This window comes from Aythya fuligula, chromosome 8 (genome assembly GCF_009819795.1).
Source record: "Aythya fuligula isolate bAytFul2 chromosome 8, bAytFul2.pri, whole genome shotgun sequence".
Taxonomy (NCBI): Eukaryota; Metazoa; Chordata; class Aves; order Anseriformes; family Anatidae; genus Aythya; species Aythya fuligula.
In genome coordinates, this window is record NC_045566.1 from 8,524,515 (window position 1) to 8,552,325 (window position 27,811).

At 42.5% G+C, this 27,811-nt stretch overlaps 1 protein-coding gene across 1 annotated transcript in view; it reads left to right on the forward strand.

The window, feature by feature from the left end:
* Positions 1–27,811, forward strand: part of TRABD2B (TraB domain containing 2B) — a 277,990-nt gene that overhangs the window by 135,075 nt on the left and 115,104 nt on the right. Inside the window, exon 3 of the mRNA XM_032191910.1 lies at positions 18,180–18,326. Within this exon, the coding sequence (XP_032047801.1) occupies positions 18,180–18,326 (147 nt within the window). The remainder of the gene's footprint in view (positions 1–18,179; positions 18,327–27,811) is intronic.

The following is a 27,811-nucleotide window of genomic DNA, read 5'->3' on the forward strand; positions in this document are numbered from 1 at the left end:
CCCATCGCGTACGGCCGGCTGGGGCTGGTCCCCCTGTGCTGTGTGACAGAGTGCGCTCTGCCGGCCAGGCTTTGCTGCGATAAGGTCAAGTAGAAGTGGCACTTTGAAGCGAAGGGGGACGGAGGGGAGGGAAGAAGGGATTCGCAAGCAGCCGGTGGTGTATTGTTTAATACCGTGCTCTTTGGAGCCAGATACTGTGGCTGTAATAACAGCCAGGGTTAAGGCAATGGTATAAATTGAAAGGAAGGACTTATGGGATGTCTTATAGTGTTGGAAAACCTGAGGTGGCGGCTTTCATGGGGTTGAGTTTGGAAGTAGGAAAACAGCAGTGCAAAGCCCTAATAAGTTTATTGGAAGTTGCCTTTAAAGTTTTGCCTTTATGTGGTTTAGGAGTGGTGATAGTGATAATCCAGGCTGGTTTTTTGATTTTATTTTTTTATTTTTTATTTTTTTTTTTGATACTATCTTTTATAGAAACTTGTCTTAGCACTGAGAAACAGGACAGGCAGAGTGTCCCAAATCCTCCTCTGGTTGCCTAATCCAACAGCTTCTTTTCAGCCAAACTCTCAATGACTTCAGCTTCTGGTGAGGCCAACTCTGAGGGCTCCTGAAAAATCCCTCCCTAAGGCAGAAATCAGTGTTACACCGACAGTCTGTGGTTGAATCTCTTGACATGTTCAGTCATAGCCCAAAAAGCCAGCGCAGATGAAGAGGAATAAAAATGTACACAGATGTGAGGTCTGAAAGAATGAGAGCACTCCGTGAACGAGACCTCAGGAAGCAGGAGGTGGCCTTGAATCAACCACGGAAGGGTTGGAAATGAGGTTTGTGTTTTAGCTGCCCAAAGGGAGCTGGAAAAAGGAGTGAGAAAGAGAAGGACTTGGGGGAGCAAACCCCAGGGAGAAGGCAATATTGAAAATAAATGAAAGATCTCAATTTCTGTTGTAAGCATGACCCTTTGACTTCAGCAGGGCTGTAGCAAATAGAATTTGGTTTTATGGACACAACTTGCTTACAAATCTGAGCTGGAGTGCACAATAGAGGCACATGGGCAGCTGATTCAGCAGCAGCTTTGCTGGCTTTTTCACTTGGAATTGCGTGAACCCCTTTTCATTTTTCCCCTTTGGATCTGAGGAGGAAAATTTCAACATTGTTAAAACCTTCTCAGTCACATCTCTGAAACCCAAACCTGGTACGAACTATGGGAAGGTGGTTTGTAGAGCTTCTGTTCTAACCTGGAAAGTTCTGAATTCTCTCTGTGTGGGCCTAATCCAAGATCCATAGAAATCAATCTTAGGCTTGCCATATACTTTAATAGAAATTGGACCAAATTGCAAAAGTTTCCTATTCCTCTGGTTGATTTCTATGGATTTTTGCCCACTCAATTTAAAAGAACAATTTATATCATGAAAAACAAACCACTTTCGTTGTGTTTTTCTATGTTTAGATTTTCTTGGTTAATGTTCTTTCCTTACTGTAACTGGCTGAGAAATGATGGCTATGACTTTTGTATTGTTTGAATGGGACACGAGGAGGAATACTGGTCTAAATACTTGCTGAAGGAAGTTTTATCACTCAGCTTGAAACTAGAAAGGTTGGTGTTAAAGAAGCCCCACCTGAGCACTCAGAAGGGATGAGATGCCCATCATTTGATGACCAATTATTATGCGGTGTCTGAGAGTTTTAGTCTGGAAAGCAGCTATGCCATGGCAGAAAATACCATGCTAATTGAAGACAGCTCCTGTCCGTGACTAGTTCTTACCACCTCTGTGCATCTCGGTCCTTTGGGACATGGGTTTATGAGGCTGCACCAAGTGACTCATCTCTGTCTTCCTGTTACCCTTTCACAAGAACGAAACTCATTGTGTCTCATTCTCCTCTTACAAAAGGGGATTTATCCAAGCCCACATCCTCTAAGTACAAGCTAAGTCTTTACCACTGGGCAAGAACTTTCTTTCCAGCTCCATTGCAAGTCAATACTGAAATACATTGGCAGAGCTCTTGTATGAATTAGGGCTGGAACAGCAGAAAAATTGTATGGGAGGTTGAGCTGAGGTAATAAGTTTTCATTAGCCGGGTCTGTAAATCTCCAGCATTCAGTATCCTGCAGCCTACTGGGGTTTCCCCAGCCTTCAGCACCTATCGCAGCTTTGGGCTACCCGTGAATCTTTGAGCTCTGTTGCATGTCAGGATCTGGTTGTGTTACTACATGTAGGGAATTTACACAGAAAGTATCAACTGCTAGCAGCCTGCCTGACCATGCTCCATGTTCAGCCTCATCTGGAAGCCCAAAAGCTTTGCTTGTGCAGGGCAGAGAGAGGGGAGGCATCAGCTCTCTGGGATTTCTCTCTAGGATGAAGTCCTACGTGGATTCCTTGAGGGCTGAGATTGCTGCTCAGCCTCCCCTTTGCATCATCTCTGCATTATCACCTTTTTTTGTAGGACTTGGAAGAACATAGTTATCTGGAGACCTGTACCTGGTCCATCATCAGCTTTGTATAAACAGGCGATAAATTTTGTAGCCTTGAACAAGAAAGCTCCCAAACTAACAGAAGACCAAATTCATTCATGGCCCCTCAGGCTTCCAACGCTTTATACACTTTATTTTCATGGGTGAAGAAATACTGTGGAAACCATCCACTTACTTCACCAAAGAGAAAATTGAAATAAACTTAGGACCATTTTTTTTTTTTTTTTGTGCTCTGAACTTTTCTTAGCTAATCAGGCTTGTAGTTAGCAGCTCATTTTGACAGCTTGTACTAGTAATTTAGTACAGCTTGCAGGATAAATGTCCACTGATGGAAATGAGGGCGATCCTTTACTTCAGTCTACTATATGCTGTATGTTTATATGTGAAGAGTGAGATGCCTAGGACTTTCCTCATCAGCCTTTTGTGGGTTTACAGTTTGGATTTTTTTTTTTCCCTCTTAATGTACTAACTCAGAAGTAATAAATATTTTAGAACAAAGTTGGAGGGACTCATTTAGGGTTAGATCTGACCATAGGCATGTGATGAATGGGCTTCAATTTAAATGCCAGTGGTTGGGGTAGCGGCAGGCGGTGGCTGCCACTCGAATCATGCAACTCGTACACATTCCAGCCACAGTGGACTGAGTTTAATGAAGCAAATTTAGTAGGGATTTAGCCTGACCTCTGGGATTTCCAAAGCTGCATTTAAGAACCCCAATTAAGGAGAGAGGAAAGATGTCTGAGTAAACGTGTCTCTCTGAAGGAGGTATCTCCATCACCCATAAGAAACTGTTAAAATTGCTCCTTTTCAGTTTGTCCCTTTGGTCAATTTTTGTAATGTATAAGCAAAGGCAGCAGGATTCCCTCACAGAGTGTGATCGATGGAGTGGTGTACCTTGGTGTGACTCCACGCACTTGAAGGAGTTACTGCTAGATTATACCAGTGAGAACCTGAAAAAATATCAGCTGTAAATATACAGGATGACTGATGTAAAGGCAAATGTTTGAAAACCTCCAGGATGCTGATTTAGCTTGTCTGTACTTCAGCCAAGCCAGTATTGGTCTGAGATGAGTTTTATTGACATAAAGCTGCTGCAGTGAATCAAGCTACATTTCTCTCTGCTGATAGGCAAGCAAGGAAGTATGTGCCTCTGAGCAGCAGGCTCTGCTAACGTGTAAGTGGTGGCAATTCTTATGTGAGCCTTTTAAAGGAAATGCTGCGTGCTTCTGGGTTGCATGGACCAGGACCTTCAAATATTAATTGCCAAGCTTACTATTACTAATCTATGACTCTTATTAGTTAGCGTGGTATTAACCAACAAAGTGATGGTGCTTAGCAGCAAGAGATCTAGAACATAATAATTGGGGATTTAATGCTTGTTAAATCAACTGTTGGAGGAAGCCAAGCAATTCCTGAGACTGGCTTTGCTATTTTCTTTTGAGTGAGCTAGTGTTGGCCTTTTTCAATTGAAAGCCATATAAGTCTTTTGGGAGGTAGGGGGGAATCCAACAACTGTATATCATTTTAGAAAAAATAAATAGACCCTGTCATCTATTACAGCACTGTCACATTGGTTTGCATTTACAACTGAAAAGAAATGAGGCTAAAGACTGTTCATTCCCATTATTTTCCCCTGATTTGTTTCTTTCTTTGCTTTCATGTGTGGGTGGGTTTTAAAAGTTTTTGTCTTGCTTCGTTTGGCAATTTTTGTGTGTGTGTCCCACATTCTGATGTGTTGCAGCTCATCTGCAGGCTGCAAGGCTGAAGCCCCCAAGGGTGGGCAGTGCGTAGTTCCTGCTTAGCATTCAAACAGGTTGTAAGTGGGTAGGTTATAATTTAGGGAGGAGGAGAAAGACCATAAAGATAAATGTTTCGGAAGTTTTCAAAACGTCCAATGAACACAGTTTGTATGTAGGAGATGTCCTTCCCTTCCTTCTCCTGCCCTGTTTCTGAATGATTTTGCAGAGTGGCTGTGAGTGAGGCTTAGCTAAACTGAAAGTGCCACAGCCTGGAATGACAATCAAAAGAGATGTGTGTTATTATAAACACTCAATCATTTTCCTTCTTTCTTGTGGAGTTGTTATTAAGCCCAGAGGTTCAGAAGTTCAAAAATATAAAGGAATAATTTGTACAAGAAAAGAAAGGAGTCTATTTCACAAGCCATTGATGCTTCCACTGGGAATTAGCAGTAGCTGTTTGAGTAGCCAGGGTCATACAGAGCAATGATGCATTCTGCTCCCACTTAGGAAACCCCTAATTTTTAACTTTTTAACAGCCATAAGCTTAAGTTTCTGTCAATGAAAAGTGGAGAGAATGTTTGAGGAGCTCTTATTAAAAAAATAAACTTCAAATGATGATTGACTCCCCTTTTATGTCTCTAGAATGGGGCCCATAAATCTCAACAGTTTTCTCTTCAATGGCTACTTGTTCTTTTTGGTTGGTGACAACTTTTATTTTAAGCGAGCTCAATTCTTAAATTAACCCTTGTGTTGACTCAAGCCTCCTTGTTTGTCTTTGCTTTGCCTCCCACAGATGGAGAAAAGCTTAGCATATGGTAACAGATCCATTCCCATTTCCTGGTTGACGTGAAACGTGGGCATCGGTGTCGCTTGAGGAGGGAGAAACCAGACCTCAAGAATTCTGCTTCCAAAGAAAGCAGAGCTCTCAGTTAGCGAGACGCCCCTTTGAATCTCTGGTGTAGGACTCCTGATAGACAGATGAGCACTAAAGGTTTAATTCATTTGAGAGCAGATACCCCAAGTCAGATGTGCACATTCAAACTCTCGGTCCCATTCCATACGGATGGGTTCTGGCACTCCCTCCTTTGTCATGCTTTTAATAGAAACTGTATGGATACAGCTGTTTTGCAGTCCCTGGATTTTTCCTGTGTTTAGAACTAAATCCAACCCTTGAAGCCTGCTAAGGAAATACCTAATATAAAACCCATAAAAATCTCAGGCAGCATCAGCCACTGAACCTACCAGAAGACACATCTGAAAAATCAGTTGAGTAGCAAGAGTGCTGTGCCCACGGGTGTCCAGGAGCTGGTGGGTCTCCTTCACAGGTATGCAAGCTCTGGAAGCTGGGCCTGCCTGTGTGTGGCCAGTCAAATTTGGGAGCTCTATCTTATATCTTTCTGTCAGTGACCTGTTACACAGTCCTGGGGCCTAATGCTTATGTCAACACGAGGTTAGGTTTCATGGCATCCTCAGCAGAGCAGGAATGTCCTGGCTTATATTCATCTCCCCAGGAGAGAGAGAGGGTGAGAGAAAAGCATTCAGCAGCTACTGGGCAATCTTCTGCCATTCCTTGACAGGCAGTGATATAAATCAGGGGCTTGAGTGGGACACGAAGGCAAGACCTTGTTGCTCTGTTTAGATCCCTATCAGCCATGATTAATTCAGTGCTATAGGTGGAAAGATAAACGTGGCTTCCTGTGATCTTAATTGTTTCCACCAGCCTTTGAACTGATGCATTCATCTGGTAGCATTTAGGTTTGAATACAAAAGACCAAACGATGCCCAAGACCAGCAGAACCAGTTCTGAGGTCTGCTGGTGCCATCTGGAAATCGGTCTCTTGGTCATGCAGTGCAACTGGGGCATGGGGACTTGAGTTAATCCTGAATAGGTGGCTAGGATTATCATATGGAAGCTTTTAGGTGCCAGAGGGGTCTGGATTTATTGCAGAGGAGATTGGCAAAAGTGGCTAGGGATGGCTAGGGATGGACCGGAGACTTCATATGATGCTACAGGGATTCCTGCTCTGCCCTTCCCAATGCTCATATGACAGGAGAAAACAGTTTGGATCGCTTTTCTTGAGCGATTCCCACTGTAATTGAAATAGTTTCTGTGGATCTTTAGCAGAACTACTAGTTTCTTGCATCAGGAGACCTTCCTCTCCTCCCAAGATTCTTTAATGGCTTAGGCCTGCAGTCTTCGCAAGTAACTGACTCACATTTCCACCCATCTACCTTCAGCACTGTGCACAGACCTTGACTTCACTTCGATATTCCTGCGTACAAAGGATTCCCATGATAATAACTTGAAAAATACCATGCTAGCTTTACTCTCTCTTTAACTTTGCTATTTACCTATGGGAAATTCTGAGAATGGCAACAATCCTGATATATTTAGTGGAGGGGGGTGCTTTAAAAGCAGAAAGATCATCGGCAAATGCAGCCTGCAAAGAACAGAAACAGTTTATTTCAGCTGACAGATTTGGAGAAAACCAGCATTGCTAAGTTTCAAATTAGTGTGGGTAGACACTAATAAGAAAATTTAGGGCTAGCAATTCAGAATGAATAGTTTATTGCTTTTTGGTTAATCCCTTTTCAATTGCTATCAGCATAGAAAGAGGAGAACTCTTTCAGTCATTTGTGCCCAAAGCAAAATGTGATGAAAATAGGCAAACTGAAATGTAATTTAGCTCCCTAAAAGCAAAGAGGAGGGCTCACCCCATCAAGAAAAAAAAAAAAAAAAAAAAAAGAGTCAGAATTTGCCATTTAAACAAGACTCCATGAAGCCTTTGTTTTAATTGTGTTTGTATTCTAACACTTTGAATCCAGTAACTTCTGGTTACCAGAGCTCAGTAAAGAATGTTTCCTGGGAAACTTCTTTTGCAATTTATTCAGTTTTCTACCCTGTATATTAACTGTCTGACATTTTTCTCAGATAGACTCATGCTTTGGAGTCATTTAATGAATAATTCCAGACCTATAGCTCATTTCTAAGTGGTACTGAGCATTTGCCATTCAAAACCCAAGCTAAGTTTTTTAGAATTTATTAATTATATCTCCGTATGTGATGAACAACTAAATGTCAAGCATAACTGCTCTTGTACAAAACATAAACACGAGGCAAAATTCCCTACCAAGAGAGTTAGCAGAGCATGGCTGGGGCAAACTAAGGTGACCAATTTACATCTGCGAAGGACTCAGTCTATAAAACCACCTGGGTACATTCTCCCTCTTGCCTACTTCAGGGAAGGTAGAAAGATCACTGCATAGGGAAGAAATGCAGAAAAGCTGCTGTCTTCAAAATGAGCTGATCTCTCACAGGTTTGTGAAGGGTGATATTTCCTTCCCACTGCATCCATCATCCAGGTCTCCTCCCTCAAGGTGATGCAGGCAGCATTTCAGCAGGTGAGGATCAGCACAGCTCTGCTGACATCATCAGAACTGTGCTAAATTACACCGGCTCAGTCTCTGGCTCTGCAACCCTGCTCCTAGGAGTTAGGTTTGAGAAGATATATCAAACCTGGAGGTGGTCCTCAGTGCTATACTTAGTACCACTGTTGCTTTGGGATGTTTGGATGTTTTTCCTACTGTCCTGATATAACTGAGTGGGCTGAAGCCAAGAGCTTCAGAGCCACAGCCACCCACGATTGTGGAAAAGGCTGCTATTGCCGTATAGTATTCCAGGGCAGCAGCAAAGAGATTTGCTTTGGGAATTTGCTTTTTCACCTTAGTGCATCCTGGACTTGCTTGAGCTGTGTCCCCATGTGCAATGTCAGCAACATCAGTGGGATTTCTGGGAATCTTCCTGGTGAAGCACAGTTTTAGGGGGAACAACCTGGTGAAAACTGTTTCAGGGGATGGCAGCATGTGCCAACTTACTGCTGTGTTTTACAGATTTACAGTGGATCAGTATTAGTCAGGCAAGGAAATAGAGGGGAGGAGAAAAAGTATTTTACTTTTTTTTTTTTTTCTCTCTCTGCTTTGTGGGGGGGAGTGCGTTGCCTGCCCAGAGGAGGAGATACATCTAAGGAGCAGGGAGATGTGGCTAAGGGGACATAAGATGAATCTGAGGCTTCTTTCTTTATCAGGTATTTCTCTTCTGTCTGAGTATATGAACCAGAATGGTGCTTGAAAACAGCAGTAACTCTGATACTTATTTGTTTTGTATTAACATGGGGAAATAGCCCACCTTCAAGGATATTTGAAGCTTTGCAAATAATGTTTTTCAAGGTCTTTTCTTACTGGTTAGAAGAAAAAGGAGAAAAAAAAAAGGAAAAAAAAAATAGCTAAATGAAGCGCTTTCCCCAGAACATGCCAGTTCATGTAAATTTTCACAGCAAAAATACAACATTTGCCTTTAGCATAAATCTGTGAAGATTCTGCTTGATTTCTTAACAGCATATCCCCTCCAGTAGCTGGTTTCATAGGCATTCTCTGACTGAAATGGAGACTGTTTAGCCTAGACATACAAAGGTTCAAGTAATGTGATCTTTTAGTCCCAACGGTAATGAAAATATGGTAGTTATAGCTGTCTCTAGAAAGATAACCTCCCATAGTTCATAAACAACAGAATTGCATTGAGGGAGACTTATATTAGTAGAAAATAGTGTCTGAATTTAACATTCTGACCTTGAAAGCTAACAGAGTAGTTTGTTTCAAATAATTATTTTTATAAATTTCTTCTGTCTTGGCAACTTGACTTGTGAATAGATTGCAGTTTCCTTTAACCTATTTGTTAGTGGAATTTATTTGCTGAATAACTGATGTAAATAACTCGGTGAATAGAAAGTAATTATTCTTGGCCTCCACTTAGTTTCAAGGCAAGCACCTGGCTGCAAGTAGATGATATGAGAAATTTGAGCTGCTGTGATTTGATGGGTAGGTCACCTTCTCTTCCTGGCTAACTGAATATTGAATAATCTTTATGCAACTTGCTGCTTCCAGGCAAGAGTCCTGTAAACTGCAACACAGCTGTAATGCTATACAGTGTATACTGGAGCTGCCATGCCATATTGGTAGCAGCAAGTGGATCTGGTGCATCCTCCTCTACCCTCAGAGAAGGCTTCCCCTATGTGCAGGCTTCCCTGGCTGTCCCTGAGCTCTGAAATGACAATTTGTGTCTTTGGGTGCCTCTGATTCTCCATTTTTTCTTTTCTCTCTTCCTCCAAAAGGCAGCTGAAGTGGGAGCTCCTGCATTCATATCTTGTTAAGCTCATGGACGTATCTGTAGGTTTTTCTGTAGGTCCCCTTGGCTTGCAGGGCATGGTGCAGGCTGACTGCAGGGCTTGCAGTGAGGGTTTCAGCTCCACAGTAAACATCCATTTATTGGCTGTATATCAAAGAATCGTAGAATGGCTTGGGTTGGAAGTGACCTTAAAGATCATCCAGTTCCAACCACCATGCCACAGGCAGGGATGCTGCCCACTGGACCAGGTTGCTCAGGGTCTCATCCAGCCTGGTCCTGAACACCTCCAGGGATGGGGCACCCACAGCTTCTCTGGGCAACCTGTTCCAGTGCTTCACCACCCTCTGAGTAAAGAACTTCTTCCTAACATCCAACCTAAAACTCCCTTCTTTTAGTTTAAAACCATCCTCCCTTGTCCTATTATTATCTACACGAGTAAAGAGTCCTTTTCCATCCTTTTTATAAGACTCTGTTAAGTATCAGAAGGCCAGGTGCAAAACAACCTGATGAGGTTATTTTGCATAACAAAATAAATTCAAACCTTTTCCTGTGCTGTCCCAAATCTTGATGTGCTTTTTTTTTTCGTGTTTGCCCTGCTGCTGAACTCGCAGGGACACAATCACCTTCAGGGTTAGGAAACATTCCCTTTTCTACAGATGCCAACTTGGTCATTCTCATGTGGAGACTGGGGAACCGAGCCAGTTGTTACCCCAAATGGTCCTTGGCCAGAGGCAGTTGGTTGCTCCATCTGGCTTGCTGGAAAGTGTACCCATTCCTAAAAGGCAGTCATTTATTCTCCAGCGTGCTGTTGTACATTGAAATTGGCACCTGTTTGTGCTGATACCTGGGGCTGGGAGCAGGAAATTCAGGTCTTTATGTCCCTTTCAGCCCTTCTTGCTGTGGGAGCAGCAGTCTGGAAAGGGGCCGTGCTGGCATCGTGAGGTGTTAAGCTGGGATGGCTGAAGGAGTTAATCTGCTGCCTCACTGTAATATAATAGAAAGAAAAACATGCCTGTGGGGCTAGTCCATTTTACTATGTAGCTTCAGCTGGTAATTAAAAAGAAGCAGTTCAAAATTAAGCAGTAATATGAATAAAACCCCAAATTAAATATACCCAGGACAGGCTGGATTTTCAATGGGTGGATGCATAGCATATCATTAAACCAGGCTTTTTTTAAAAAAATATCTCAGGCTGGCTGCCTAAAACCAGGAGCTCCCAAAGCTTTGCTCTATCCCATGAGGGTGCACCTTTCACTGTGGCTCTTGTGCCACCAGGGCACGAGCTGAGCCGTATGCCCCACTGGGGCATGCTCCCACATTCTTTCTGTTACAGTGGAGACAAAAAAGTAAAATTGAAACCCCAGATGGGCCCATAACAATCTTACTTGTGAGTCGAGAGCGCAAACGTGGTTTCAGGTTCTCGGGAAGGATTTCATGTGCCTCCTTTGAAAGTGGTGATCCCAGAGATGGGGACAATGTGCCCATTTAAGATGGAAGAAAGTGATCATGGGCAATGCCCTTTGGGTCCCAAGTGCCTTTCCAGGCTTCCATTTCAGAAATGCAACTGCTGAGCAAAATAGCAGGCTCAGCTGGGCAATCGATGTGGCCTTCTGCGTGTCTAGACAGGCAGCTGGCTGCTCCCGAATAAAGCACTGCATCCAAGCACGGTGGTGATTTGGGGGTAACCAAAGGGAGAGCAGGGAGGCGAGAGGGAAGGAGCGATATGAGAAGAGGCACTGTCAGCCACAAGCTCCCCACTGGGCTGATTTCCAAAAGATGGATGTTGTGTGTCTGAAGAAAGCTCACCCTCTGCTCACCTCATGTCTTACATTCTTTCCCAAACTATCTGTTACCGGACACTTTTGGAGGTGTTGGACTTATCATGGATGAGTTCTTTCATTTCAGTGACACCGTGGCACCTCTCCTGGAACACTGCTCCTGTCCACAAACCTGCAGATGAACTTCTAGCTCCCACAAAACTTGGTGATCATGGGGGTGGGATTCCACTGACATTGAGGTAGCACTTGGGTTTTTGAATACAGCAGTTTGCTAGGAAGTGGTGAGATTCCCACAGGTCAGGGAGCCTGGGGCCAAGACAGGCTTGCAGGGTGGTGGCACAAGAAGGGGCAGAATGGGGTCTGAGGGGTATGCAGGAGCCAGGCTGCAGCTCAGCCCAGGGCATCACCAAGTAGGCAGCAAGGCTGTGTCCGGTTTGTCCTGCTGGACCACAGCTTTTCTTGCTTGGGTGAAAATTGTCTCTCCTGTGCCTGTGGGTTTCATTTGGTCTGGAGGTCTTCAACAGTTATCATCAGGTATTGCACAGTCCAGCTCCTTTCTCCTCACGGAATTGGGTGCATTTACATCAGCAGAGTGCCCGAGCCTGTTATCTCTATAATGGTCTTTCTGATGCCTTTATTATCTGAAAATCAAGTGAGTCTGTTTAAAATCAAACCCAGTTGCCAGCTACTCAGCCCTGGAAGAATTGCTATTCCTCTGGCACAGACTGGTGTCAAATGTGTAAAGAAGTGGAAGAAAATTATTTACATCATAATGTCTGACTTCATTAATAACTAATACGTTTTTTTTTAGGTTAATAGTAGGAGGGGAAATCAGTTTCATAGGCAGCGTTTTGTTGTCTTGGAGGCTAACAGATTTTTAAGTCCAGGAACTGAATGGTTTAGGTGAGTCCTGGTTAGAAGCCATTTTCTTCGGTGCCACTTTTGGTTCAGCTATAAATAAGAAAAAAAAATATTGTCGCCCTTTGAGAGTGCTGTCTCATGCCAGAGGTATGAATTGATTGTGCTGTTGATTTACATTCTTGCTGACAAGATCTAAGACTGCAGCCCAGAAGCCTAACTGGCAGCACTTGGACCTGCAAGTCCTCACTGCCGGGCAGTGAGTCGGCCACTGCCACTTGTTGCACTTCAACCAGGAAAACACTTGCTGAATCAGGCTGCTTGGAGTGTGACTCTTTTATTGCAAATATTTAGACTTTGGGGTAGGTTCAGCCATCAAAATTCATCTACTGAACTCAGAACAACCTAGGGAATAACATTTTTCCTGTTAATCTTCGCAGGGTCAGGTCCTCAACCAGCAAATTTCTTAAACGTAGACCTAAAACCTCGAGGCTTCAGGGATAAATGGGATTTTAGTCACTTATTTACAAGCCTAACTGAAAAGGCCATATTTAAGAAATTAGATCTATGTAAGAGTACTGGATGCAAGTAAATCCCGCATACAAAATCCACAAAAGCAATACATTTAGACTGCAAATTTAACAAGTGTAATTCTATCCCTTTCAGTGTTTCAATTCTGATTAAGTTGCAAATCCTTCCTTCTGTTATTTCTTAATCTATTTGCCTAAGCTTGAATTTGGGCATTGACCAAAGCAGAGAGTAATCCTACCCAATTACTGCTCCCTCCTGCCACCGACTGAGAAAAAGAACCAAGTTGTTCTTGTGTCCCCAACATTTTGGGGATGTTTCGGCCTATTTAACATGTGATGTTTATAGTATATGTATTAGGAATGATAAAGTGTTTCTAAAGTACTATCAGGATGGAAATTAACTGAGCTTGGAGTTTTACTCCATTGTCTTTATTTTTGTCTCAACTCCCTTCTGCAAGGGAAGACCTGTATATAAGAGAACAAACTGAGGCTAACTGACCTGTATCTATCAGGTACCCCCACAAAAACCCTGCACAGCTGCTATCCAGGCTCCAAGTTAATTATACACACTCAAGCACTGATGAAACCAGAAACGTTGTACAGAAGCAGTATTATAGTACTGTCCTGTCCTTTACTGTCCTTTAGCCCTGGGAATGAATGAGAGCTGCTGTCGACCAGGAGAGTCCTCCCTGCGCTATGGCAATGGTGTGTTGCAGTCCTGGTGTTGAAGGAGTGGGGGACTCATGGACATTGCAGTGTTTTCTGTCAAGGAACTGTTTCAGGGTTTTTTGTTGTTGTTTTGTTTTATGCCTCGATTCAATGAAACACAAAGAAAATAAAAAATAAAAAAAATAAAATAAAATGGCTTTAGCACTTCAAAGTTCATCATGGGAAGTTTGTGTAAAGAGAAAGGTCAAGAGGTTGAAGCTAGTGCTAAGCTCCTGGAAGTCAACTTAAATACTTCCTCGGGACCTTTGGGTGTGCAGGGCTGAAAGCTGGAGCTCTTAGCTCCCTGCAGTATTCCCAGCACCAAGAAAATCAGTCGTAGTCTCAGGGCTGTGAGCTATTAGCACGAGTGTTCTTCACCAGGCCGTGTCTGCGTGTCAGCATTGTTACTAACCTGGTAGGATCTGCCATTGTTAGGGGTTTCTCCAGGCACCTTGGTCAGATTCAAACTGTTTTATTAAACTGGTTAATTGCTAGTTTGAAAGGGAGAGAAAAAAGCAGGGTCCTTAGGTCTCCCTGGTCAGTGCCAAGCCGCAGACTGTTAACTACTCCTGCCTTTCAGAAGCAATAACTGCGGGTTTGGGGAACATATGGAACCAACTAGCCGAAAGGCTTTTATGAGGAGCTTTAACAGGGGGCACGGTTTTGTGAGCAGAAATTCCAGTGGATGAGTTAATAGTTTCACTTTCCTTAGCTGTCCCTTTATAGGAACAACAACAACAAAGTCAGGCGCGTTCCTCCAGTGGCCCCGGCTGTACAATGTGCCGATGCATCCAGGATTTCTCTTGGACACTGAGAGAGTCCTTTATAGTTCCTCCTGGACCTGTTTTTTCAGAGCTATTTCCTGATGCTGACCTCATTAGGTGAGTTTCACAGCTCACTAATTCCTAGCAACAGTGCAAAAGATTCAAGGAAAGGGGAAACCCGTCTTCTGGAAACCAATGGAACTGAACAGATTTGGGCAAACACTTTTATTGCTTTTCATTAATCTGGAAAATCGGGGACTTGTTTTTTTCTTTTCATTTTTTTCCCTTTTCTCCAGGCCATTATTTTGAACTGAAAGAGTATATTTGATTTTCCATTTGAGTATAGAGAATGATAACAACAGAACAAGAATCTCAGAAGAGCAGTATAGCTCAGTACTTATGTTACGGTTTGTTTTGAACCAAGCAGGAGAGTGGGCACTTCTTTTCTTGAGTGGCAATGTGGGTTCTGATGGGATATAGTCACCCAAACGCTTCCAGTAATGCTTATTTAGTATTTGCCTTGTGGTGGCACTTGTCCAAAAGAGAGAGCAAAAGAAAACAATAGTTCGCTGCCCAAGAGATGACATCATAGCGTGAAACTTAAGTACTTGTTTTTGTGGTATTGTTATTAATCATGGTTCTATGCAGGGGTCATCCTGTAACTCCAGCTACTGGAGTCATGTGAATGTAGTGTTTATGGTTCAGCCTTCATAAGTTTAGGAATGGAAAGTGATTTCTCCATCACATAACAATGAAATTTATCTGCACACCAAAGTCTGGTGCAAGAGTTTTCTCAGGGTTTCCTTTCCTTCTCAAGTGTTTTCAATAGCAATTGCACCAGAAGAACACAGATCTCTTTCTTTTCAGCTTAATGCAAAGTTTATTTCTTTGATTGTAACATCTGAATTTGTTTTCTATTTTATTAGCAAAATAGTTCATAAGAATATTTGGGACCACTCAAGTATGTTACTATAGTATGGTAACAAGGCTTCCTTGTCTTATTTTAAGATGGCCCCTGAGATGCCACGGTGGCACCATTTGGGACTGTAGTCAAACTGAAGAACCTTTCCACTTGGTTAGAAATCCATAGTATTGCATCCTAGACAAAGTGATGGGCACGGAGTTGAGCTGTCATTAGAAATGAGGGAACTATAAATTTTAACAAAATAAACTGAGGTGTCCAAGATCAGTGGGGCCAAAGACCAAAGGTGTGCAGTGTGGCAGCACAGGTACTCTTGGGTAGTGGTGAGAACAGATGGCATGAATATAAGAAATGGAGCAGCCTCGTTCACCAAGAAATTAAACCTGAGGACCCTGCCGATCTCCCCCTTCCTGAGCGTACCTTGATTGCAGGTCACCCATAATGCCAGAGCTCTCGCCTTGTCCCAGGTCTGCCTCTGACCTTGCCAGGGAACTGCTGGTCTGGTACAGACCCCTTATCCATGAGATGGCAATAGGCTATGCAAAAGTGCTGCTAAAAAGTCTGCCCAGTGGTTCCTGGTGCTGTGTGGGGCCAGTGCTACCTGCTTTCTTCAGCAATAAAGCCGGACCCATGGGTTTGCCGTAAGGGCCGAGCTGGTGTCTCCAAACATGCTCATAAAATCCGTGTGTTGAATGCTTCTCTCCAGAGAATGACACCACTTGGGTGAAAAGGCTTCCTTCTGGCAGGGTGAAAAACCCCTCCTGTTGTCCGTGTTTGATCGCTTGGAACTCAGGGCCAGAGACAGCTGCACAAAAATGGCTTTCAAAGCACACAGATGTGAGGATCATAAATTGCGTGAATAAAAATGCACTTTCCCAGAGCCAAACCCTTAGCTTCCCATCACTTTCCAGAACAAATACTGTCTGCTGTATTTATTAGGTGGGACTGTGTACGGGCAGTCGCTCTAAGTGTGTTTATTTTGAAGTCATCAGTTGTTCGGTAATCTCAGGCACCTCTGGGAGATTTAACTCAGATAGAGGTTTAGGCTGGAGGTCGTGGGGTCACTGATATTAAGATAGGGAGAAGGAAAGGAAGCAGCATTGTTTTTGTGGCATTATCTGAACAGTAAGGAAAAATAAATGCAGCTTTTAAGATGGCTTTAACCAGACTCTGGGGGAAAAAGCCTACAAATCCAGCCGGCAAGTGACTGCTACAAGACTCTGCATCTCTTCAAGTGTGTTTTGGGCCACCCAACCAAAACCCATGGTGATTACGGCGTGATTAAGCAAGACTTCTCTAGAAATCTGCTTAGGCGGCTGAAATTTTGATTTAGCATATGCAAGAGCTTCAGTTTCTAATTTTAACTCCCAGCCTAGAATAAAATCTCTCGAGCTGCTTTTTGGGCAGTTGCTTGAACCCGGTGATTCGCTTCCCTGTGGTGTCAGCGGAGTGCCAGAGCTCTGCTGGCCACCAGCACTTAGGTCCCATTGCAAGACGGGGAAAGCGAGCAAGAACACAAATGTCCTGACACGGCCACTGCCACTAATGAACTCTGGGGTCCATCTCCTGTGGCAAGCTCTGAATAACTCCTTCTTTCTCATGGTGGTGTCTTATATGAACTCACACTGCGGCTTTTTCTGCAACCAGACGCTTATTTTCAAGGAAAATGCAGGCAATTTTCTTTAAGACCTCTAACCCTCTGCAAATATGACTGAAATCAGCTAATAGGTTCCAAATTTATTAGGAGGAAACAAAGAGACAAAGGCAGAGCATGAACGCAGAGCACTGGTTTCCTCAGGAAGCCAGAGTAACCCCCCAAAAAAGTCATTTGGAATAAAGGAAGGATTTGTTTATCATCTCCTTAATATTTTACCATAAAACACTCTGTCTTATCCTCAGGGTTTTTGTGGTTGTTTGTATATATGTGTGTGTGTGTGTATACACATTTTTGTATATAAAAATCCAGCAACATCCATTGTTTAAAAAATCAAAAATGAGAAGGATTTTGCTAAAAGCATTTTGGGAAAACCTCTACTCTCGGTTTTCCTGTCAAAGTTTTTCTAAGCTTTTATTTTTATTAGTCAAAATGTTTAGAATCCCCAGGAAATCCTGGGATGAACCGTTTCCTCTTTGAGCTGTAGCCCTTAGGGGAAAAAGAGAAAGCTCAGAGCCTTTCAAAGCTTAGAAATTTTTAAGCTGTATTTTTTTGCAGGTTTTTTAAATTACAGGAAAACTAAGTTAGGTAGATGCTTAACTGTAGGCTATGGTCCTGGGAAAGTTGGATCTCTTTGTAGAAAAGCCTGAAGAGACCCTTAGATCTGAACAAGGAAATCTCTTAGGCTTGGATCTTAAGAGGGAACCAATTGCAGAACTGCGGTGTAACAGGTTCTTTTGAAAGACCATCTTTATATTTTTAAAAAGTAAATTAAAAATAACATTTGCTTTCCCTCAACCAGAATTTGTGTATGTTAGTTAACATCTAACAGCTTCCTATTAAGAGGCTGTTAATGCCCTGGAGATACTTTTATTTTCTTATTCCTTTAAAAAATAAAAAATAAAAATAAAAATCTTGGATCATATTTGTTATATACCTGAGGTTTTGCAGAAGTAAATCCAATTGACAGTGTTACAATTCAATATATATGTTCATATTGCAAAAGGGTAGGTGAAGGGGGAAAGGCTAAGGAAGGGAGACTAATAGTGAATTTCCTAAAGTTTCTGGCATTAAAATCATTCAGAAATTCCCCTGCTACAACAGTGACTTCCTAAGTTTTTAAGATTATGATTTTTTAATTTTTTTTTAAATCTTCTAGCTTTATTTGGGCTTTGGATTTAAGCTAGCTGTCAGGAAGCAGAGGCAATAGAAGAGAAGCTTCCTACTTCTGGGACTTTTTCATTCCAATGTCTCTCACGTAGCCAAGTTCTGTGCAGAGATAAGCTAATTGTCCTCAGACCACTTGGCCATGAGTTCCAAGCAGTGTACGTATTATGAAATTAGACTTTATGAAGAATATCAAGGATCCTGTAATAAGGACTTCTATTAGAGAAGGGTGGAATTCCCTTCCAGTTGGGAATACCTAAAGATCATTCCTTACTGCTGTGGGCTACAATGGGTCAATAAACTTCAGGCACATAAGAGTTTTTAAAAGTTTAGTCTCTAAGGCTTTGCTTCTTTGATACTTGGTATCTTGAACTCCTCTCCTGTTTTTATTATTTACATTTCTACAGGTGCTGTTTGCTCTGAACCAAACTCTGCTCCAACATGAAAGTCTCCGAGCAGGTAGTTTGCAGGCCCCATATACCACTGAAGATCTCATCAAGCATTACAATTGTGGAGACCTGAATGCTGTCATATTCAATCACGACACTTCTCAGGTAAGCAAAAGTGTTATGGATGGGCCGGCTAACTGAGAACAAATCAGTTGTTTTAATAGCAGTGGTATTCTCCCTTAAAAGGCAGGAAGTGTTCTCCTGCCAAAGCCCCTGATCTAAAATTTCTGCGTTGGATACAGTGACCTCTGTTCGTTAAAATGCTTGGCATCTGTTTCTGCCAGATAAATGCACACATAGCTCCCCTCTTACAGGTATCATATGACAACAAAGTGTTTAATTCAGCTGATGAATAGAGGTAGAGAGAGGTTAAGAGCCTGGCAGAAGGCCTGTCAGGTGCCTATAGCACAGAGAAAAGTAAAACTCCGGTCGCAGGGTCATCACTTTATACCCCGTCTCCTCTTTTCCCTGTTCCTTTTGATGCCTTGTGTTTTCTTCTCTATATTTGCCTGGTGAGAGACTGGGGCTTCCTTGGTATTGCATTTGCTCTGGGGAAGTGACTGCCTGGAAAACTTTCCTAGGAATGTGCCTGAAAAAAAGTTAATTATGGATGTTTTTGGGGCTGTTGAATGTGGTCCCCTCATTAAGGGGGGAAAAAAAAACTTTGTAATATTTGAGCTTATATTTGGAGAGGAAGTGAACCTTATGTAAATACTCTATAAAGTAAATAACTTCTCAAACATGTCATAATTCAATAATTTTGTATGTGTCTCAGGCAGCCCTTCAGTCTCTGTTTATCTTAGTTATCCACTGCTATTAAAGACTCTCAATGGAGCAGAAATCTGCTTTCAGACTAGTCTGATAGTTCATGGCAAACTCCGGGATTCTCTTTTAATACTTAGGTTCCTCTTTATTCCTTCCCATTAATTCTACGGAAACTTGGTCTTTGGATGTCTTCTAGTTCTTTTTTTTTTTGATAAATGTCCCCAGGTTCCTGTCTCAGGTGCAATGACTTGCTTAAAGGGGACCTGTACAACCTTTGGCAGTATTATGTACGTTTTGCCAATGAAAGCCTATTATGTTATCTTGTGTTGCACAGGGCTCTGTGAGCTACTTTTTGCTCAGAGAAGGAGCTGAGAAAGTGAGGATGGCCCCAGTCTGCCTGTAATGCAGCCACCCTCCACAATCTGCATGCTTTCATAGTGGTCTTGTATGCCCCTCTTAGAAGTTCTAGGCAGATGTATAAAAGACATCCACTGCAACTTTTCTATGTCATCTATCACAGAACTAACCTGCCCCTCAATGGGCAGAAAGACATCAACTTGGACAATCAAAGATCATTAAATTCTAGACAAATGGTCGTTTCTCCTCTTTTTCCCTTACTGGTTATTATTTTCAAACAGTAGAAAGAATGATTGATTATAATGAACGGGATCAAATCTCTTTGCTCTCACAGTGAATCCAGTCCTAGAGAGTGAAGCATTGGTTCAGCATCCCTAAGCAGGACGTGGCAGCGTGGTTAACCTGGCAGTACTAAAGGAGAAGTCTGTGTAGCACCAAAGCTGCCAGAGCTGTTCTTTCTGGGCAGCCCTGAAAAGTAAAGGGAGGAACCAACTCAGGTAAAAACAGGTCTGTAAAGACGTGATATGTGAATTACAAAAGGCAGAGAGCTCAAGACTTTAGAAGATCCTGGAGAAGATGACTAACAATTCCTGTAATGTGAAGGCAAGCACATGAGATAAACACATCATGATTTTGAAGAAATCCTCCTGCAAGATGTGCTAATATATTTGCCATGGATGCAAAGAAATACCAGTCATAAAATCATGAAGACAGTCTTGATATCTGGATGTCCTGTGTCATCTTTTTGGGGCTATCAAACAATGTAATTTTGCCAGCGTTTTTTCTCAGCCTGGGTCCGCGAGACAAGTTATGGCCTTTCACACTGACTGCATTGACTCGCAGACATCTGTGATTTGTTGACACAATGTCCTATAACAGACCTGTGTTTTAGACTTGAGAGGCACAGAATGCTGTAAAAACTTTTTTATCCCTGCAAATTCTTGGATCAAATGTGAGTTTAAAAACAGTGTTAAAGGAAGAAGAAAGAAGCTATAACCAATGAGAGTTCAAGCAGTGGTGTTAGTCATGGTCCCAGAGTACACACAGTTGATAGAGATTATAACACTTACAGGCCATGGAAAATTAAAATCTCTGTATGTATACTAGTCCCTGCAGAACTCTAAATGTTGTGGAGTATTTTCATCTCTTGGGTTGTTGTTTTTAATTTGGTTAAAGAGGTTTTTTGTTTCGTAGTGTTTTTATAAACCAGCTTTATACCATTTATTTTTAATTGCATGCAGAACAGAATAGAAAATTAAAACCTAAAATAACTCTCTATGCAGGTCAACTTTTGCCAGTGGTAATTCTGAAGTTTATTCTATCTGTTTTTTGCAAGGATGATCTCCCTGCCACAAAGTCTTTACCATTCAGTTATCAAATTTGATTAACCTGGCTTAAATATTACATATGAAGCATTCCCCATGGCATTTTTCTTTTGAGCCATTAAATCTAAGCACAGGGATTTATCACGTGCCGAAAGTTTATTGCAGTCCTCTTCAGGTGACCAAACTGATAGGCCTGCAAGTGCAGAAAAACTTTGAATATCCCAAGTTGGCTGCATCATCACTTGAACTTCTGGGTTCATTTGAGGGCTGTTTATAAGGTTACTAGTGTCTGCTGGTTGCTTGAAAGTTAGTGGGAGCTGCAGGATAAAGGTCAGTCTGTCCATCAGTTCCCTCAGTTCAAAGCCGCTATTTTCGGTAACTGTAACATGTTGGAAAGTTTCCTAGACCAAAGCAGGAGTCCAGGCACTGGGTCAGAGGACAGCTCCTTCGGCACCCCGGGGAAGGAGATGGGGACAGGGAAGGGGACAAGGAAAGGACAAGATCACCTCAGGGATCTGTTCCCTGCCTTGGGGCTGGAGAGTCAGGTTTAGTTGGGTTGAGGTGGGAGCATGTCCCCAAATCTCTGCTGTTTTCCTGTCCTGGAGCAATCAACACTGATGAGCACTAAGGAAATTCTTCTCGGTTTCATTTTTTTTTTATTATTTTTTATTTTAATTAACAACAGTGAAAGTGGGAAACACCTCTCCTTTCCTGTGGTTATATTACATTCCTCATTCCTTTCTCTCTCTCTGTCTCTATCCCTTTTTTTTTTTTTTTAATTTTGTTTCCAACCACCATTTTTCTGAACATATAAATCCTTATTCAAACTTAATAAAATTTTAAGAGGCTGAGTTTATTCAGTTAGACTGTGACCCAAAAGTGGAGTAGGAAACATCTCTTCTGCTTGTACAGCCTTCTGCAAACTCTTGGTTCTCTTGTGACTTTTTCAGTCAAGAGACTTACATCGGAGTTTCTGGGCAGAAAGTCAACATGATATGGAAGAGAAAATATTCTAAGATAAAGATAGGATAGGTTTATTTTCCTTTATCTCCAGACTTTTTTCCCCAAATAAATCATAGTTTCTTTCTCTCCTTTTGAAAAAAAGTTGTCTACAAGTGAAGAGGCATGAGATTAGATCAGCAGCTTTAACTTTGGTATTGTCTGAAGCTTTTACAAAGGAATTAAGGTCAGCATGTCCAGATGCATTAAAACGCAAAAAGAAAAAAAAAAAAAAGTCCAAAATTAGAAAACTGTCTACCTCCAGAGAACACTTTCTCTTACCTAAGACAGTTAAAAAATTGCCTAATAAGCTGAAGCCTTGGTGAACAAGAATTAGAGTACAGAACAATTTCTCTTGTATTTTGTTCCCTAAATCTGATGTAAAAGTGTTTATTTAACTATGTTGAACTGGTACCTGTAGAGTTTTGGGTTCAGGGGTATCTTGTACCCATTAATTCTGTGATCAATTTTGAGATGTTCAATTGTTTAAGGACAGTTCTGTAAAGCAGCTTCATCTTTGCCAGCATGGATTTGCTGGTTCTGTGTTTCCTTATATTCCTTTCTATGCTTTATAAAGAGGGGATGAGGAGGGTATTTTTTCTCTAACCCTTCCCAAAGACTATACCCGTGATCTCCAGCTATTGTTTTTCCTCTGCTGTCCTCAATCATTCTTCTGACCTCAGGAAGGCTCCTGTCCAGGACAGGGTAGTTTCTCCTCTCTCTTTGCTGATCTGGCATACCAGAGGCATGTGGCTGCACTGCTTTTATTATAGACAGTTTTCTTCAAGCCAGGTCCCACTGCTTGCATACTTGTTATTTGCCTGTCCCGTTCAGGGTTATCGATACAATGCAAGGGTCGTACCTGCCATTTATAAAGCATCTTTCATCCAGAGACCTCTTGTGTTTTGTGTGTGTTTTGGGCTGTATTGAAATAATTGAGTGTATTTCCATATGAAAATGAACAAATCAAGCTAGGCCAGTGAATAACGCAGTTTATATGCTTTCTGTTCACCTGAGTTAACAATCTTCATGTTGCCAGGAGAGGTTATGTTATTGCTTCATCCTACACAGAAAGGCAGGCTATGCAATGAAGTTATTTGGTGATCACCTCAGCCTTGCAGATATGTCTCAACCCTTTTTGGGTGCTGAGGGCTCGTTGTGACTCCTTCTTATAGCTCTGCCCATCATAAACAACTGAGCTTTTTGTATAACTTGCTGGTATGATGTCACCTGTACCTTGAATTGGTTCTGCAGTTCAAAAGTCCATGGATTCATGCTGAAATGCATTGTTTGGGTAGTGGACATTGCCTTTTGAAAAGCATGTGGTGATCCTGATATTACAGACCCATATGATAGCAGCATGTCAGTAGTCAGCCTCCCTAAACCACAGAAAAGGTTTAGTTCATCACTTCACAATATACTTGCTGTTTATAAACAGGTTGTGTTATATACCTCTTTAAAAATGGTATCATTCTGCATTTAAACCTGTCCTTTAAGATTTAAGAGTCCTGATAATTCTAATTATATCATTAATTTGCCCCATTCTCATTTTGGATAAAATATGACTGGATTTCTGGCTCACTCCTCGAATCAATGAAAGCTATCTGTGGAATGCCCCAGCTTCAATAAATGCAGAAACACACAGCTGAAACCATTAGGTAGAGTGTTGAATGATAAGCAGACCTAATTTGTCCAAGGAATGGAGTTTTATCTATGGGAAAAGAAGATAAATCCTTAAACTGAAGGCACAGCTATTGTAACACAACACTTTGGAAGCATCTTATCGTTTTCAGCTGTAACAAAGTGCAGACGAACTGGCACAGTTTCTCGTCCTTCCAGGGAAAGTGATTATAGGCTTTTCAGCAAAGCAAGTGCAAGGTTGTCCCAGGCACCAAGTGAGCTGGTCCCAAGAGCTTCTGGGTCCAGGTGAGGGGTCGGTAACACTTCCACAAGCATAGGTTGCTGGTGAAACTGATGGCAGTCCCATCATTGCTTGGGTGTTTGGTGACATGCGTTCAGATCTGCTTGTGCTCCAACAGCAAGCAGAGGATGTCTCCCGCCTTCTTGTCTCTTGGCTGTAGCACAGGATGCTCTCACAGAGATGTTGCTTTCCCATAGTCCAGAAGAGCTCCTGATCAGCTGTGATGGGGTCATTCGTTCTTTCCACTTGCACCTGAGTCACAGCTTCGTGTATTGGTGTATTGTGAGCATTTGGAAGCAAAAAAGCAGAAGGGCGGCCAACGTTTTCAGAGTCTAATTTTCATATTATGTCAGAACAGGATTTCAGATTGGAGCAATATTGTATTTTGGCTTATGTGTTTTAGAAAATTGGTTACAGATCCAGATTGTGAAAGTCTAGTTGTTGATGACAGTGCTGGGGAAAACACTGCAGGAATTATATTTTTGTGAATTATCTGGAACATTCCCAGATAATTTTCATGCTACAGGTTTTGAAAATAGGTTCTTGCTTGGAAATTTTCATTGTATGCTTGCATTTAGCATTGTCTAACTTGGAAGTTCCTTCTTTCCTCTTTTCTGTTTCCATGGAGAAGGCAATGGGAGAGTGAGAGAAAGCAGGAGAGAAATTGGAACAAGACATTTAAAGGCAAAGATTTTTCTTTCAGAGACTGCTGTGTTACTAGAAAAGAAACACTTGCTTACAGAAAAGGGCTGATTTACATTAAGGACATTTAAGGATTGTTGACTACCTGTATTACTTAGTAAGGGAATCAACTATAAAAGAGCATGAAACTGACTGGGAAAAACATTTGGAGCTGAAGGTGGTAGCATGCTGCTTTCTGTGCATTGCTATATGTTTGCTGTAAAGCATTTACTGTCCCTTCTTTTTAAAGAGCTGGTTTATGAAGTGTTTCTTGGAAAGACTTCTTCAAGAGAAATGTGAAAGGCTTGTTGGTTTTTGAAACAATATCTTGTGAGTTGAATATACAAAATGTTTCTTCTCTCTTTGTGTTTTATCCAGAGGATGTGTTTGTCACCTCATTAAGACAGGGAGGGAAAAAATGGGGGGTCAATTTGGTTGTCCCAGCTGAATTGGCAGGATTAGTATCCAGGCATTATCTGAAAAGTTGTTGTTCTTGGGTACTCCTTGACACAGCTTTTCCTGGTCCAACACTTACTGTTCAAGAGTGAATAGTGAGCCCAGTAGATCAGGTTCACCAGTGTAAACTGGTTTTGCTCCCCGATAGCAATTTCAGACCTGGAGCTTCTTTTCTCTGGGGGAGATGATTGCTGATAAGCCCAAAGTCAAGCCTTGTACGGTTCTAACCACTTAGTAGTAAAACAGCTCCAAGGATAACTAAGTACGATTTGTCTCTATTTAACTGATTGCACCTAAATTATTCCTTACTTTTTTCCTGGTTGGTCCCCATTCCATTTTGAATTGCTTTCTTGGCAATGTTCTGCACCTTCGTGTCCTATTCTAGACCTCCCAAACATCCCCAGAGTCCCAATCTCACACTAGTTCAAAAGTCATCGTCTCGCCTCTGGTCCAGCTGCTGTTGCGTTATCAACCAGCGTTTCCCTTTTTGTTCTTTGCTAAGTTGTGTGAAATTTTGCAAACCATATCTTTTGGGTCATGCATCCCTTGGGTTAAAATCAGGTTGCAAACTTCACATAAGCATTCAGGCTTTCCCTAGCACCCTACCAAATGTGTATGGGAAGAAACTCATGGCAGAGCCCTGACAATATATTCTCAAGATGAACAAACTCGCGTTTGTACCCACTGCTGGCCAGCTGATCTCCCACTGTATAAGAAAAGACAAAATGAAAAATACCTTAGGAAAAAGAACTGCAATGCTTTAATAAACAAACCTTCTGGCCCCATTTTTTTTTTTCACTTTATTACCCTGCTTTGCCTTTTGATCAGTACCTTTGCTTGGGTGTCATGGCAATATAATAGGTGATGGTTTTAGTGTCAGAACAGAAGAAAAAAATCTTTGTCAAAGGAAACAAAGCATTTGGAAGGGAAATAGAAAAACTTGAACTTTTCCATATGTTTGCAAGCTCATGAAAGCTGGCCTCAAAAAAATCCCAATGTTAAACGGGTTTTAAGTGGGGCAGGAGTTATCAGTCGGTAGTTCAGATTTACCCTCCCCAATGAAACCCAAACCTTTATTTGCATACACTGCAGGCTTGTCATCCTTATTCAATTAATGAGCAGGTCCCTGTAATCTGGTCCTAAATATACACTGCATAGCTGGGTGAAGCTTGCAGAAAGGGGGCCGGGATCATTGTTCTGGCTGTTTTGTTAAGACTTCTTTAATCAAAACATTCGTTCAGATAGAGGGGCCGGCTGCATATTTTGGCATCGCTACCAAGGGGAGCAGGGACAGGCTTGGGGTGGGGAAAGAGGCTTTGGGGAAGGGGTTGGTGTTGCTTTTTTTTTTTCTTTTTTTCCCCAACTGCTTGGAAAGCAACTATTTAGCTGGTGTGGAAAAACAAATAGAAAACACACATGGAGGTCATGACTTTGCAGGGATTTGCTGAAAGTCCTTTTTTAGCAGGGATAAAAGTATCACCCCCCCCAAGCTGTTTGTGAGGTGCACAACCCATCCCTGTGGCCTTTCTCCTTTTTTTTCCCCCTTTTTTTTCTTTTTTCCCTTTTTTATTTCTGTTTCTACATTCAGGCCAGCAGTGGCTTATGAAGCTTTTGTTTCACCTGCAGATTATTTTTTTTTTTGAAGTATAATGTGCTATCTTTAGAAAATTCAGTAGTTCTCAGCCTACTTTTCCTCTCTTGGTCTTCTTTGATTTGTAATTTTCCTCCATTTAGAAGTTGAGATGCTCCTGTGGCTCATGGAGCTGAGCTTGCTAATTTGAAACGCAAAGATCTCCTTTTTGGACACTAAAATTGCCATGCCATGCTAAGCGGTACCCAAGCTAGCTTTTAATCGGGTAGGCCAATTACAGAAAGCTTGCTGGCGAGACCTGAAATGCATCTGCAACACACACATGAACTCTGAGCAGCGACGTGGGCGGGCGGGGGTTAGCTCACAGCCAGATGTGGCTGCCATGACCTGGTCCCAAGAAGCAGAGTTGCTCTTACACCAAATCTCTTTGTGCTCTTGGGCTTTGTCCTGCAAGTTCTTTCCTTCGCTCACTTTCCTTCCCCTCCATTTTGCTTTTTTTCCCCTCCGGCCTCATCCTGGTATTTTCGGTGGGCTTCTGGTGCTGCCCTCTGCCCTGCAGTACTGGGTTTTGGAGAGCAGGGGAGGCTCTTCTCCTCCTCTTCCTGCCATTGCTATTGCCAAGGAAAATGGTACAGCCAGGCTGCCTGCGCCGCTCGCCTTCTGCCCTTTTTCTTGGCAGCAGATGAAAGCAAGAACACATTGAAAAGAGCAGGGCTGAGCTTGCTGGCTTGCAGGTGTGAGACACCCCGACCTCAGCTGCTGCCCAGCAGCCCGAGCACCCATGTGCGGGGTGGGAACAGAGCTCCTTAGCAGTGCAACCCAGCCCTCTGAAAGAGAGGACTGAGAGAAGAAATGCTGAGAAGTGCAGCAACGTATCCAAGTTGCAATGAGTCAGGGCCAGAAAATAATTCGGGGTTTTTGAAGCCCCCTCTCCTTCAGCTCCCAGTCTGCTAGACCACACTTTCTGCTGAGGGAGAGGTGACTGCCCCTTGGCCTCACAATTTCTCAGTGCTGTTTCCTGCTGTCAGGGCTTTGGGACACTACAGGGTCTCACTAAGCCAAGGGACACAATGGAAAATCCATTCCTGTGGTGGAAAGGCTGAGCTGGTCCAAACCCCAGAGCAGATCCCAAAGGGGTCCCTGGAGCAGGGGTGGCCGCAACAGGGCAGCGTGGTGGGCGAGTGGGTGGGAAAGCGTGGGTGGGAGAAGTTCGCCTGCTTTTTGACATGCTCCCAAAACTTCCAGGCCGCTGGCTGCAGTGAGGGTTGTCTCTTGAGAACTGCTCTGCGTTCTGCAAAGGCAGTGGGAACAAAGTTGGATGAGCACGGATTGGGAATATGTTAAAGCTTTCTGTGATTTCCAGTCAGACCGTGTCTGTATCCAAGTTTGGTGTCAGGGCATACTTCTGGTAAACCAACTAGCAGCACAAAATCCACCAAACTGACACACCTATCCTGGCCCTGTCCTCCAAAATGTGCTGGAAGTGCCTCTGACC